At 40.7% G+C, this 15,920-nt stretch overlaps 1 protein-coding gene across 2 annotated transcripts in view; it reads left to right on the top strand.

The window, feature by feature from the left end:
* The window catches only part of LOC139013836 (ER degradation-enhancing alpha-mannosidase-like protein 2), a 148,011-nt gene that overhangs the window by 26,963 nt on the left and 105,128 nt on the right, over positions 1 to 15,920 (top strand). Inside the window, exons 10-11 of one of the 2 annotated variants that reach the window (XM_070420195.1) lie at positions 2,292 to 2,413; positions 4,451 to 5,037. In XM_070420195.1, coding sequence (XP_070276296.1) covers positions 2,292 to 2,413; positions 4,451 to 4,951 — 623 coding nt within the window. In that variant the 3' untranslated portion in view covers positions 4,952 to 5,037. Of the gene's footprint in view, positions 1 to 2,291; positions 2,414 to 4,450; positions 5,038 to 15,920 lie in introns of those variants that run through there. The other variant, XM_070420194.1, reaches the window with a different exon arrangement.

Here is a 15,920-nt window from a genome sequence, read left to right as displayed (position 1 = left end):
ATCTGATTCTTCCAGTGGCTCTGGGTGGTTTTCGTGCTAGGAATTATTTATCCTCATCTTTTTGCTTAAGAAGACTGAGGCCTGGGGGTTTGAAATGGATTGCCCAAGGCTGTAAGTATAGGAGCTAGGACTGGAATCCAGGTCTCCTAACTAAATCTTAGTGATCTTTCAAACTGGAGCAAGTGAGTGAGATGGGAAAAGCCAGGTTGACTCCTTTTGAGTTCCTGCCATCAAGATTTCAGAAGTGTAGGCAAACTTCCCAAGTCAGTGGGTCAGATACACTGTGCTTCCATAGTAAGAAATGGGATGGACTTTAGGTAGGAATGAATCATCTGGGTTCTTCCACCTCCTCACTTGCAGTTCAGAAATCAAGATGAAGCAGGGAAGGAAGGGACTGCACACTAGATAAAACTCCTAAGTTCCTGCCCAGCTCTGATTCTCTGAGTCACTGCAGGAAAATTCAGCGCCATGAGGAGGAAAAGGGAATGGGGGACAGAGGAAGGAAGCTTAGTCAGCACACATAGTCATCCCCACCCCAGAATAGTTACCCTACCACAGTCCTAGACTTCACACACCTTCCCCCTTGAATGCCTTTTAGCCGTGGGACAGGCCTTCTAGTGACTTCTGCCCATTCTGCCCTTCTCTACGCCATTGGGATTGTTATGGGAGTTGTGGAGAGGGAACAGAAGAGGGAGTAAAACAGCCGGTGGGAAGAGCAAATTGGCCGCTTTGACTCCATAGAGCAGTGGTTCTCAACCTTCTGGCCCTTTAAATACAGTTCCTCATGTTGTGACCCAACCATAAAATTATTTTCGTTGCTACTTCATAACTGTAATGTTGCTACTGTTATGAATCGTAATGTAAATATCTGATATGCAGGATGGTCTTAGGCGACCCCTGTGAAAGGGTCGTTCGACCGCCAACGGGGTCGCGACCCACAGGTTGAGAACCGCTGTTCTAGAGAGTTGGCTGCGTATACAGGAAATTAAAGCAATTACTAGCAAATGTAGACCCATGTGTGAGGAAGAGAAAACCATTGGCTGGCCTGGGAGCACTGACCCAGCCAGCTGCTAGAAACAGACGGGAGGACTTCCCAGAACAGCACTATGGTTTCTTTCCTTGAACACACATAGTGTGTTCACCTACCAGGGGACACAGTCTGTCGTAAAATGAGCAATTAGATTAGCAATTGTCCAGAGGCCTTTGGGGTAAAGGAGGGAAAAGGAGGAGAAAACTGGGGAGATAGGCAGAGATCTTTTCTCTGAAAAAAAGAAAAAGAAAAGAAATAGAGTTTGTAGCAATAAATCAAAAGAGAGGAAAGTGCTGATCACGGAGGAAACGGAAGGGCATAATCAGGAAGAGAGGTTGGTATAGGAAGGAGAGAGTTCTTTCCTCTCTGAGAACAGGCAGGTAAAGAAGTAGAACAATCTACCGAATGGTAGTTTCCACCCACTGGGGCCACCCTAGAAGTCATTTCCATAATAGCTCTCCAGATATTTGAAAGCAATAAGCACATTTTCCTGGGTTTTCTTTCCTCCAGAACAAATATTCTCATTTGGACCAACTCCTGTTGGTTAATAATTATTTTCAGATGGGGCCCATGTGTGATCATCAAATTCCAGTTGTGTAGACTAGGGCAAAACTGTTGCCTTGTTCTGAGCATGTGAACTGATGGCTGCATCCTCACTAGATTGAAGATTGGATCTTGAATATGTTGGCCTTTGTGTTTTATTCCATCCCATCTCAGAAAGGGCCTTATAATGATAAGCCCATACTCTTTAAGTTTTAGGATTAGGTTGGGCTATGAGTGACAGAAAAAACAAACAAACACGTAGTAACTTCATTAAGATAGAAATACTTCTCTTTCATGTTCTGGCCTTATCTATGGCTTTCTATGGTATCAGGAGCCCTAACCCCACACCTGGCTGCTGGGAATGGTTGTTAGTCTTGGCAGCCATGTACTTGGCAGAAATTAGGGATTCTATTACTAAGGAAGGCGCCACAGATACTAAGTAAGGGAACAGACACTGGGAGAGAGGCGGCTGTCTCTGCCACTTCCTCTGCCCCGGAGACTGGCTGCCTGTTTCTTCCTTTGTCTGGTCTCCACTAAGCTTCAGGCTTTTGGGCCAATAGGCTCTGAAAACTCAGCATTGAGTGAGCTCTCCCATGTTCCTCTTAGTGGGGGCCCTCTAGACAAGGTATGGAGGGGACAAGTCTCTCACTACCCTACGTGGGCCTGAACCTTCCTTGATCAGCCACTGGCTAAGGAGGGTTTGCATCGGATTTTGCAGAACTCATTGAGAGCGCCATGTACCTCTACCGTGCTACGGGGGATCCCACCCTCTTAGAACTTGGAAGAGATGCTGTGGAGTCCATTGAAAAAATCAGCAAGGTGGAATGTGGATTTGCAACAGTAAGTGTTTTCATGCTTTCAAGAATTGGGAAATGTCTCCCTGCTATTAAAGAGCCTCTTTAAGGGTGGAACATTGGGAGTTCTGGAATATTAGCGCTGGAAAGGGGCCTTAGAGATGTACATGGAGATGTCCTTTATCTTACGGAGGGGGAGACTGAGGAACAGAAGCTCAGAGCCTTGCTAAAGGTCACATAGTTAGTAGAAGTGGAACTAGTATTAGTTCCTGGAGACTTGACTCCATGACCTTGGCATTCTATCTGTATCAGAGATTCTTTAGCTATTGGAATAGGCTTGCAAGGGTGAGTTTTGTGAAAGGTCTATAAAATGGATTCTAGAAGGGAAATTCAGAGGCCTGTAGCCTTATATTTAAACCTGGGGATCCTTAATGAAACAGCCTTACTAGTCTCACAGATATTTATTGAATGTCTTTTCACGGGCCAGGCACTGTGCTAGGCTGAGGATTATAGTGAAAAAGAAAGACCAAGCCCTGGACTAACATTTTATAGGGAAAACCATGAATGAGTATCTGGGAGACAGAAAGAAGGCCAGTGTGGCTGGACTGGAGTGAGCAAGGAAGAAAGTGGGAGGAGGTCGTGTCCCAGAGGTAGGCAGGGCCTGGATCACGATGGGCTTTGTATAAACCACGGGAGGAGTTCAGCTTTTGTTCTGCCTGCAATGGAAAGCCTTGGTAGAATTTACAGCGCAGCAGTGACTTAATCCGATTTTATTTTAGAACGATCACTGTGGAGAATGCATTGAAAGGGTCAAGAGTGAGAGCCATGTCACATCCTTAGAGGACCCAGCAGGCAAGATGTAAATAGTCATGACAGATATTTGAAAACCAGATGTGTAAGAAAATAGTCTGGAAGAAAACTCACCAAAAAGCCTACAGATGTTTTGTTTTTTGTTTTTTTAGGGTAAGGGATTAAAAACAAACAAAAAAACTTTTCAAAATTGTATGTGATTATATTCTATAAGTAGAACATAAATACATATGTTTAAAAACAAGACATAGATACTTAGGGGGGAAGTAAAGCAATGGATATGTTTTAGTTTCCAATATGTTGTATCGTGTGAAAAGCCAAAGTGGATAAACCCACTGGGGCCTTTTAGGAATGCTCAACTTATTTCCATGAAAATGAAGCCCTTTGGAGGTCTTCCAAAGCGAATGATGTGAACAGGCATCTGACTCCTTGGCCTTTGTCAAACAGACAAGAGAATAATAATTCTTGGTACATTAAGTTCGTATTTTAGTTACATTTTTTTGTTTAAAAAATGTATTACGAATTCTGAGAAGCTAGAAATAAATGTTTGCAGCAAGTAAACTTGCTCATCTGTGGCATAAACTCAGTATGAAATTTTCTTTATAAGACTCCTAATTAGTTCTTTACAATAGCAAAAACCTGGTGGCCACTCTAATGCCATCAAGAGGATTAGCTAAGTAAATGATGCTATGTTTTTACAATGTCATTAAAGGGGATGATTAGATCTGTGTTTATAGTCACAAAAGGGTACGATAAAGGGAATAGGAATTGTCAGGTCAGGTAGGGATCAAGGAAGACCTTTCTGAAGAGGGAGCATTTGAGCGGAGACTGGGAAGAAGTGAGGGAGCAAGCTATGAGGATGTCTGAAGGAAGAGTACTCCAGACTGAAAGAACCTGGATTGGGAGTGTGCTTGTTGGCTCACAGAACAGAAAGGCCTTGTGGCTGGACTTGCAAGAGCAAGGGACAGAGTGGTCAGGGAGGGAGGGGCCAGACCACCAAGGACCTGTTAGGCCCTGTCCTTTGGTTTTTAATCTCTGTGAAATGAGGGATCAACTGGAGGTTTTCTGTGGATGAGTGATAGGTAAGACTTGTGATAGAAATATACTTTAGAGTAAGAATGGAAGCAGGAAGCCCAGTTGGAAATTGTGGTAATAATTTGCCCAAAGGCCCTCAGCTGCTTAGTGGCAGGCCAGGAATTCCTAACGAGGTCCCCTGACCCTTTCTGCTACACTGGGATATTCTTCTGACTTGCTCTCCTCTCCCTCGCGGCAGATCAAAGATCTGCGAGACCACAAGCTTGACAACCGCATGGAGTCTTTCTTCCTGGCCGAGACTGTGAAATACCTCTACCTTCTGTTTGACCCAACCAACTTTATTCACAACAATGGCTCCACCTTCGATGCAGTGATCACCCCCTATGGGGAGTGCATCCTGGGGGCTGGGGGATACATCTTCAACACAGAAGCTCACCCCATTGACCCTGCTGCCCTGCACTGTTGCCGGAGGCTGAAGGAAGAGCAGTGGGAAGTGGAGGGCTTGATGAAGGAATTCTACTCTCTCAAACAGGGTAGATCAAGATTTCAGAAAACAACGATAAGCTCAGGGCCATGGAAACCCCCAGCAGGGCCAGGAACATTCTCCTCAGCTGAAAACCATGATGGGGTAAGGGAGAAGAAGCCTACCAAGCAGCGAATTCCACTTCTCAGCTGCCCTAGTCAGCCCTTTACCTCGAAGTTGGCATTACTGGGACAGGTTTTTCTGGATTCCTCATAACCACTGGATGATTTTCTTGTTCTGTTTTTGAAACTAGACTAGAATAATAAATCTGCTTTTGACTATCATGTGTTTCTATTTTACATATTGGGTGGTTTCAGGAGATTTCATTCAAAGAAAGGGTTCATGACTAAAAAAAAATCTAGTTTATTTTTCTCATACAGTTGGAGAAACAATTAAACCGGAAGTCTCCTGGCTCCAAAGACCCCAGGGTTTGATAATTGAATCTCCCCTTCTTTCAAGGTTCCCCTTTTCTGGTATTGTTGGTGAGGGTGTTGTTATAAGTGTATTTTTACACTTGGATTGCGGGAAACGAGTTAAGTCGGCTCGCGTGAATTGCGCGTACTCCGCGGGAGCCGTCTTAACTCCGTTCATATAGATTTGCGGTGGAGTGCGGGAAACGTGTAAACTCGGGCCGATTGTAACTGCGTATTACCAAATATTTGTTTGTTTGCCGTTCACAAAGATACCTACCTGCGTATGCGAACCGCCATCTTATATTTTGGCGGGAAATTCACCCGACACCGTAGTGTTTATATTCGTTCTTGCCCCAATCTGTGCTTCTATCCTTTAGTCCTGCCATCTCTCCATCTATCCTTCTGTGCAACAGAGATTTACTGAGCACCGTGTGTGCCAGCCTCAACCCTACAGTTAAGCAGTGAACAAGGCAGATAGTTTTTATTCTTATGGAAACTAAATTCTAGTGGAAATAAATAAATTAGTAAATATATAAAATACCATCATGATAAGTGCTATAAAGAAAATAGGATGCTATGCTAGAAAATCATGGGCAGAGTTAATCCACCTTAGATAGGGTGGTTAGAGAAAACCTCTGAGGAAGTGAGATTTTAAATCTTTCATTATAGAAAATTTACAATTAGCATAAGTAGGGACAATAGGATAATAACCCCCATATACTAATCACCTGACTTCAAAGGCAGTCAGTCCATGGCCAACATTATTTATACCCACACTAGGTCACTTAGAAGGAAATGTGTTTCAAATTTTAAAAAGATTTAAAATAGTTTTACTGCCCTAAAGATCCTCTGGGCTCTACCTGTTTATCCCCTTCTTCTCCCAATCCCTAGAAATCACTTATATTTTTACTATCCCCATAGTTTCGCCTTTTCCAGAGTATCATACAGTATGTAGCCTGTCAGAGTTCAGAATAATGATGGCAAAGATGCTCAACAGCATGAGAAAAGATATAGTAACTATGAAGAATGACATAGCACTAATAAAGAACACAATGGAAGGAATACACAGCAGAGTATGGGAATCCGAGGATCAGATCGGTAAATTAGAAGACAGTAGAAAAAAGATCATTCAATCAGAGAACAAAAAAGAAAAAAACAAAAAACAGGAGGACAGCTTAAGGGAGCTGTGGGACAACATGAAATGTAACAATATTCGCATAATAGGAGTGCCAGAAGGGGGAGAAAGTGAGCAAGGGACAGAGAACATGTTGGAAGAAATAATGGCAGAAAACATCCCTAACCTGGTGAAGGAAAGTCACACAAGTTCAGGAGGCACAGAGAGTCCCAAGCAAGGAGAACCCAAACAGGCCCACTCCTAGACACATCGTAATTAAAATGCCAAAAATTAAAGACAAAGAGAGAATCTTAAAGCAGCAAGAGAAAAGCAAGTTGTTATCTACAAAGGAGTTCCTATAAGGCTTCCAGCTGATTTCTCATCAGAAACTACAGGCCAGTAGGGAATGGCATGAAGTATTCAAAGTAATGAAAAGCAAGGATCTTCCCTGGCTGGTTTGGCTGAGTGGATAGAGCGTCGGCCTGTGGACTGAAGGGTCCCAGGTTCGATTCCGGTCAGGGGCACATGCCTGGGTTGTGGGCTTGATCCCCAGTGTGGGGTGTGGAGAAGGCAGCCAATCGATGATAATCTCTCATCATTGATGTTTCTATCTCTCTCTCCTTTCCTCTCTGAAATCAATAAAAATATATTAAGAAAAAAAAAGAAAAGCAAGGATCTGAAACCAAGATGACTATATCCAGCAAGGCTATCATTCAAAAATAGATAGTTAAATAAAGAGCTTCCCAGACCAAAAAAAAAAAAAGGCTAAAGGGGTTTATCACAACCAAACCAGCACTGAAAGAAATGCTAAATGGACTGCTGTAATGGGAAGAAATATATATTGAGAGAAACATAGGCGTAAAGAATTAAAATGGGCCCTAGCCGGTTTGGCTCAGTGGATAGAGCATTGGCCTGAAGACTGAAGGGTCCCAGGTTCTATTCTGGTCAAGAGCACATACCCGGGTTGCAGGCTCAATCCCCAGCAGGGGGCGTGCAGGAGGCAGCTGATCAATGGTTCTCTCTCACCATTGATGTTTCTATTTCTCCCCCTGTCCTCCTCTCTGAAATTCATAAAAATATATTTTAAAAAGAATTAAAATGGCAATAATCAATAATAACCTTAAATGTAAATGGATTAAATGCTCCAGTCAAAAGACACAGGATAGCTGAATGGATATGAAAACATGACCAAAATATATGCTGTCTACAAGAGACCCACCTCAGAACAAAAGACTCACACAGCATGAGAGTGAAGGCATGGTAAAAAAAACAACAACATTTTCATGCAAATGGAAATGAAAAAAAAAAAAAGCTGGGGTGGCAATACTCATATCTGATGAAATAGACTTCAAAATGAAGGCCATCACAAGGACAATAATGTCACTACATAATACTAAAGGGATCAATCCAACAAGAGGATATAACCCTGGTAAACATATATGCACCCAATATAGGAGCACCTATAAATATATATAAAAAAGCTTCTGGAGGACTTAAAGGGATAGATCGAAAGCAATACAGTCATAGTAGGGGACTTTAACACCCTTCTGACTTCACTGAACACATCTTCCAGATAAAAAAATAACAAGGAGACAGTGACTCTAAAAGACACACTGGATCAGATGGATTTAATTGACATTTATAGAACATTTCACTCCATAGCTACAGAATATACATTCTTCTCAAGTGCACATGGAATTCAATCCAATTCAATGCATTACAAAGGTAGACCACATGTTAGGATACAAAATAAATCTCTACAAGTTCCAGAAGACTGAAATCATATCAAGCATCTTCTCAGATCACAATGGAATGAAATTAGAAATCAACTACAGTAAAAATACTCAAAAACATTCAAACATATGGAGGCTAAATAGCATGTTGTTAAACAACAAATAGGTTACCAATGAGATCAAGAAAGAAACCAAAATCTTCCTGGAAACATGAAAAAACACACAACAATCCCAAATTTCTAGAACACAGCAAAAGCAGTCCTGAGAGGGAAGTTCATAGCACTACAGGCCTACCTCAAAAAAACAAAAACAAAACAAGAAAAATTGATAATAAACTATCTAATCCTACACCTTAGAAAATTAGAAAGAGAACAATAAGAAAAGTCCAGAGTAAGTAGAAGGAAGGAAATAATAAAGATTAGAGCAGAAATAAATGACATAGAGACTAAACACACACACACACACACACACACACACACACACACACAACAAAAGATCAATGAAACCAAAAGCTGGTTCTTTGAAAAGATAAAAAACATTGGTGAATCTTTAGCTATACTCATCAAGAAACAGAGAGGGCCCAAATAATTAAAATCAGAAACGAAAGCAGAAAAGTAACAACTTATATCACAGAAATACAAAGGATTGTAAGAAAATACTATGAGCAACTGTATGCCAACAAGTTGGAGAATGTGGATGAAATGGACAAATTCCTAGAAAAATACAATCTTCCAAAACTGAATCAGGAAGAATTAGAAAGCCTGAATAGATAAATAACAATTGAGGAAATAGAAGCAGTAATAATAATAATAATAAATCCCAGCAAACAAAAGCCTAGGTCCGGAAGGCTTCACAGGGGAGTTTTACCAAACATTTAAAGGAGAAGTAACACCTATACTTCTCAAACTATTCCAAAAAAAAAGAAAAAAAAATCCAAGAGGAACACTTCCAAGCTCTTTTTATGAGACCAGCATTATCCTAATTCCAAAACCAAATACAATACAAAAAAGAGAATTACAGGCCAGTATCCCTGATGAACATATAAGCTAACATCCTCAACAAAATATTAGCAAATCAGATCCAGCAATATATTTGAAAAATCATACACCATGGCCAAATGGGATTTATTCCAGGGATAAAAGGCTGCTACAATATTTGCAAATCAATAAACATGATACATCACATAAACAAACTGAAAGACAAAAATCACATGATCATATCAATAGATGCAGAAAAAGCATTCAACAAAATCCAACACCCATTTTTTTATAAAAACTCTCAGTAAAGTGTGAATACAGGGATCATAACCTCAACATAAAAACCCTACATGACAAACCTAGAGCCAACATCATACTCAATGGGCAAAAACTAAAACCATTTTCCCTAAGAACAGGAACAAGACAGGGATGTCTGCATTCACCACTCCTGTTCAACATACTACTGGAAGTCCTAGCCACAGTGATGAGACAAGAAGAAAACATTAAAAAGCATCCAAATTGGAAAGGAGGAAGTAAAACTCATTATTCACAGATGACATGATATTGTACATACAAAACCCTAAAGACTCCACAAAAAAAACCTACTAGATTTAATCAAGGACTTCAGATACAAAATTAACACCCAGAAATCAATGGCATTTTTATACACCAATAATGAATTATCAAAAAGAGAAACTAAACAATCCCATTTACCATAGCAACAAAAAAATTAATACAACTAGGAATAAACTTAACCAAGGAGGTAAAGGACTTGTACTTGGAAAACTATAAGACATTGAAAAAAGAGATAGAAAAAGATATAAACAAGTGGAAGAATATACCATGTTCATGGATTGGTAGAATTAACATAATTAAAATGTCCATACTACCCAAAGAAATTTGTAGATTCAATGCAGTTCATATTAAATCACCAATGGCATAGTTCATCGATCTAGAACAAATACTCCAAAAACTTATGTGGAAACAAAACAGACCCCGAATAGCTGCAGCAATTTTGAGAGAAAAAAACAAAGTTGGAGGATTCACAATACCAGATATCAAGTTATATTACAACTAGAGGCCTGGTGCACAAAATTCGTGCACTGTGGGCAGGGGATCCCTCAGCCTTGCCTGCACCCTCTCGCAGTCTGGGACCCCTTGGGGGATGTCCACCTGTTGGCTTAGGCCTGATTCCCCAGGCCTAAGCCAGCAGTCAGACATCCCTCTCACAGTCCGGGGCTCTTGCAGTCCGGGACCCCTCACTCCTTACCGCCTGCCTATAGCTGAGGCAGGAGAGGCTCCCGCCACCGCCACTGTGCTTGCCAGCCGTGAGCCCAACTTCCGGTTGAGCAGTGCTCCCCTGAGAGAGTGCACTGACCACCAGGGGGCAGCTCCTGCATTGAGTGTCTGCCCCCTGGTGGTCAGTACACATCATAGCAGCCGGCCATTTTGCTGGTCGTTCCGCCGTTTGGTCGATTTGCATGTGGGGTTTTATTATATTGGAAGCCACTGTAATCAAAACAGCCTGGTACTGGCACAGAGCAGACATATAGATCAATGGAACAGAGCAGAGACCCCAGAAATTGACCCAAGCGGTTAGGTTCAGTTAATATTTGACAAAGAAGGCAAAAGCATACAATGGAGTCAAGACAGTCTCTTCAATAAATGGTGATGGGAAAATTGTTCAGGTTTATGGAAAAAAAAATGAAATTAGACCACTAACTTACACCATACACAAAAATAAACTCAAAATGGGTAAAAGACTTGAATATAAGACATGAAACCATAAAAATCCTAGAAGAAACCATAGGCAGCAAAATCTTACACATCTTTCATAGCAATATGTTTGTGGATACATCTAGGGCAAAGGAAACTAAGGAGAAAATAAACAAATGGGACTAAATAAAAATAAAAAGTTTCTGCACAGCAAAAAAAATATCAACCAAATGAAAAGGAGCCCACTGTATGGGAGAATGGCTACCATCAATAAATCAACAAATAACAAGTGCTGGTGAGGATGTGGAAAAAAGGGAACCCTAATACAATCCTGGTGGGAATGCAGACTGGTGCAGCCATTATGGAAAACAGTATGGAATTTCCTCAAAAAATTAAATATGGAACTGCCATTTGACCCAGTGGTCCCACTTCTAGGAATATATCCTAAGAAATCTGAAACACCAATAAGAAAGAATGTATGCACCCCTATGTTTATAGCAGCACAATTTACAATAGCTAAGATCTGGAAACAGCCCAAGTGCCCATCAGTAGATAAGTTAATTTAAAAAAGCTGTGGTACATTTACACCATGGAATACTATGCAGCAGTAAAAAAAGAAGGATCGCTTACCCTTTGAGACAGCATGGAAGGACCTGGAGAATATTATGCTAAGTGAAATAAGCCAATCAGAGAAAGACAAGTATCACATGATCTCATTCATATATGGAATCTAATGAACAAAATAGATACAGAGACATGGAAGCATAGATCTGACTGTTGAATCTCAGAGGGAAGGCGGGATGTGTGGATGTGAAGAGATCAACCAAAGAACTTGTATGCATATATGTATAACCCATGGACACAGACAATAGGGTGGCAAAGGCCTGGGGCTGGGAGTTGGGGCAAACTATAAGGGGTCAGTGGGAGAAAAAAGGGAACATATGTAATACTTTCTTCTTTTTTTTAAATATATTTTATTGATTTTTTTTACAGAGAGGAAGGGAGAGAGGGAGAGAGAGTTAGAGACATCAATGAGAGAGAAACATCTATCAGCTGCCTCCTGCACACCCCCTACTGGGGATATGCCTGCAACCAAGGTACATGCCCTTGACCAGAATCGAACCCGGGATCCTTCAGTCCGCAGGCCTCGCTCTTTCCACTGAGCCAAACCAGCTAGGGCTGTAATACTTTCAACAATAAAGATTTAAAAACAACAACAACAACAAAATAATAAAAACATTTTCTAAGGAAGAAAAATACCCCACCTCATACTAGTACTGGAGCAACTGGTTAGCTGTTTTGAAAAAAAAAAAAAATTAGAGCCTTATCGTACACTAGTGTGTCTAGAAATTCAGGTCGAGTAAATGGTTTGTTATAAGGAGAAAGAGGTCATAAAACAACTAGAAGTTATCTCACTTGGGATAAGGAAGAGCTTACTAAGTCCAAAGGCAGTGCAAGAAACCCCAAAAGAAACATGATAGGTTTATTTATATTAAAAAGTAAATGTAGCCGAAACCGGTTTGGCTCAGTGGATAGAGCGTCGGCTTGCGGACTGAAAGGTCCCAGGTTCGATTCCGGTCAAGGGCATGTACCTGGGTTGTGGGCACATCCCCAGTGGGAGATGTGCAGGAGGCAGTTGATCGATGTTTCTAACTCTCTATCTCTCTCCCTTCCTCTCTAAAAAATCAATAAAATATATTAAAAAAAAAAAAAGTAAATGTAATGTGGTATTCTAGAACAGAAAGGGAATATCAGGTAAAAACTAAGGACATATGAGTAAAGTATGGACTTTAATTGAGAATAATATACCAATGATGGTTTCATTAATTGTAACAAAAGTACCATCCTATATAATAAAAGGGTAATATGCAAATTGACCCTAATGGCGGAACCACAGGTCACTATGATGCGCACTGACCACCAGGGGGCAGACACTCAATGCAGGAGCTGCCTCCTGGTGGTCAGTGTGCTCCCACAGGGGCAACTCTGCTCAGCCACAAGCTGGGCTGACGGCTGCCAGTGCAGTGGTGGTGGCGATAGCCTCTCCTGCCTCCTCGGCAGCATTAGGGATGTCCGACTGATGGCTTAGGCCCGCTCCCTGTGGGGATATTTTGTTATGCGTTACTATATATAATAAGCCATCAGTCGGACATCCCTTGAGGGTTCCTTGGCTGCCACAGGGATGTCTGACTGCCAGGTTAGGCCTGATCCCCTGGGGAGCGGGCCTAAACCAGCAGGTGGACATTGACCAAGGGATCCCGGACTGCAAGAGGGTGCACCCAGGCTGAGGGAACCCCTTGAGTGCACGAATTTTTGTGCACCAGGCCTCTAGTTCTAATATAAGATGTTAATAATAGGGGAAACTGCTTGTGACATCTATGGGGACTCTCACTATATCTGCTTAAATTTTCTGTAAATCTAAAACTGTTCTAAAATTTAAAGTTCACTAAAAAATATCTCCCCCTAAAACAGAACCAAACCAAACAAAAATGGTGGCCTAGGGTTGGTTAATAGACTTACATCACACAACAGCTGGGCATATTGGTCTCTGGAATCAGGCCATTTAGATTTAAATCTCAATTTTGTCACACTACCTGTGAGACCTCAGGCAAGCTATTGAATTTCTTTGGGCCTGATTCTCATGTATAAATTAGGAATTTAACACTCTACCTACCTTATAGGGTTATTTTGAGAATCATCTAAGTTAATGCATGTAAGAGACTAACTTTTCCTAGAACATAGTAAGTGCTCAGTAACTATTGGCTCGTTTCATCATAAAGAACACATATAGATATTTAAAAAATTAGTATCTCAGAAGAAGATTGGCAAAAAGATATAAGATTTTAAGTAATTGCAAATAGCTAATAATATGGGGAAAATTTGCTCTCAGTGGTAATGAATTAAAATTAAAACAAGATAATATTTTTCTTCTTACCAAATATTTGAAATGATAGTGCCCAGCACTGAAAAAGATGCTACAAACTTGTGGAAAGGATGCTATACTGCTTGGGGGCGGGGGGGGGGGGGTGAGGTACTAATTTTGGGGGATAATTTGATAATATATAGTAATGCATAACAAAATAGCCTTTAGAATATTCCCATTCTTTGACCCTGTAATTAAACTGCTAGGAATGTTGCAGAAAGAATTATAAAGATACTTATTAACTGTGTTCTTTAAAAAGAAAAGAAAGAAATGAAAAAATGTTTTCATGCTCATGGATTAGAAGACATAATATTATTAAGATGGTGTTACTACCCAAATTGATGTACAGATTCAGTGTAATCTTTGTCAAAATCCCAGCTGCCTTTTTTAAAGAAACAGACTAGCTGATTCTAAAATTCATATGGAAATTCAAGAGACCCAGAAGCCAAAATAATCTTGAAGAAGTACAAAGTTGTAGGATTCACATGTTCTGATGTAAAAACTTAGTATAGCCCTAGCCGGTTTGGCTCAGTGCATAGAGTGTCAGCCTGTGGACTGAAGGTTCCCGGGTTCGATTCTGGTCAAGGGCACGTATCTCGGTTGCAGGCTCCTTTCTGGGCTGGGGCCTGGTCGGGGCTCATGCAGGAGGCACCAATCAATGTCTCTCTCACATAGATGTTTCTCTCTGTCTTTCCCTCTCTCTTCCACTCTCCCTAAAACAAATCAATGGAAAAATATCCTTGAGTGAGTATTAACCAAAAAATAAAATAAATAAAAACTTAGTACAAACCTACAAAAATCAAGACACTGCTACTGGCATAAGGCTAGACATAAAAAGTAATTGAATGGAATTGAGAGTCCAGAAATAAATCCTTACATTTATGGTCAATTGATTTTTGGAAAAGGTTCCCAGGCAATCTAATAGGGAATATTTTTTTTTTTAATTTTTCGCTAAAAGTATTACAAAGGGTATTACATAAGTGTCCTTTTTTCCCCCCCACCCTTGACAAGCCCCTGCCCTCCCTTACCCACCAGTGTCTTATGTCCATTAGTTATGGTTATATGGATGTATACAAGTCCTTCGGTTGATCTCTTACTCCCCTCAATAGGGAATATTTTAAACAAATATTGCTTGGACAACTGGATATCTACCTGCAAAAGATAGATTTGGACCCCGTATTAAAAATTTAATTCAATCAATCAAAGGCTTAAATAGGAGCTAAAACCATAAAATCCTTAGAAGAGAACATAGGCATAAATCTTTGTGACCTTGGATTAGTCAATGTCTTCTTAGATGATACCTAAAGCACATGCAAATTAAGAAAAACAGATAAATTGGACTTCCTCAAAATTAAAAACTTCTGTGCTTCAAATGACGCTATCAATGAAGTGAAAAGACAACCTACAAGATGGAAGAAAATATTTGCAAATAAAATATAGGTCTAGTATCCAGAATATATAAAGAACTCTTACAACTCAACGGTAAAAAGATAGCCGAGCCCTAACCGGTTTGGCTCAGTGGATAGAGCGTCGGCCTGCGAACTGAAGGGTCCCAGGTTCGATTCCAGTCAAGGGCTTATACCTTGGTTGCGGGCACATCCCCCGTAGGGGGTGTGCAGGAGGCAGCTGATCGATGTTTCTCTCTCATCGATGTTTCTAACTCTCTATCCCTCTCCCTTCCTCTCTGTAAAAAATCAATAAAATATATTTTTTTAAAAAGATAGCCGAATCAAAATATGGGCAAAGGAGATAGACATTTTCCCAAAGAAGTATAGCAGATGACCAATAAGCACATGACAAATGTTCAACATCATTAGTCATTAGGGAAATGCAAATGAAAACCACAATGAGATGCCACTTCACACTCACTAGGATGGTGTCTTAGTCTGCCTGAGCTACTATAACAAAGTACCATAAACTGAGTGGCTTATCAATAACAGAAACTTATTTCTCATAGTTCTGGAGGCTGGTAAGTCCAAGATGAGGGTGCCAGTAGGTTCCGTGTCTGGTGAGAGCCTACTTCCTAGACTTTTCACTGTAACCTCACATGTCAGAAGGGATGAGGAAGCTCTGGGGCCACTTATAAAGGTACTATTCCCATTGATGAGGAAGAGCCCTCATGACCTAATCACCTCAGTAAGCTCCCACCTCCTAATATCATCACCTTGGAGGTTAGGATTTCAATATATGATTTTGGAAGGACATAAACATTCAGTCCATTGCAGAAAGATGGATAAACAAATATTATTGAGGTTGTGGAGAATTTGGAATCCTCATACATTGGTGGTAAAATGGGCAACCAGTTTGGA

Source organism: Myotis yumanensis, unplaced genomic scaffold (assembly GCF_028538775.1).
Source record: "Myotis yumanensis isolate MYYU_CA2020_CCGP unplaced genomic scaffold, mMyoYum1.0.hap1 SCAF_7, whole genome shotgun sequence".
NCBI lineage: Eukaryota > Metazoa > Chordata > Mammalia > Chiroptera > Vespertilionidae > Myotis > Myotis yumanensis.
The sequence above is the reverse complement of the archived record's forward strand: the minus strand, read 5'-3'. Positions and strand labels throughout refer to the sequence as shown.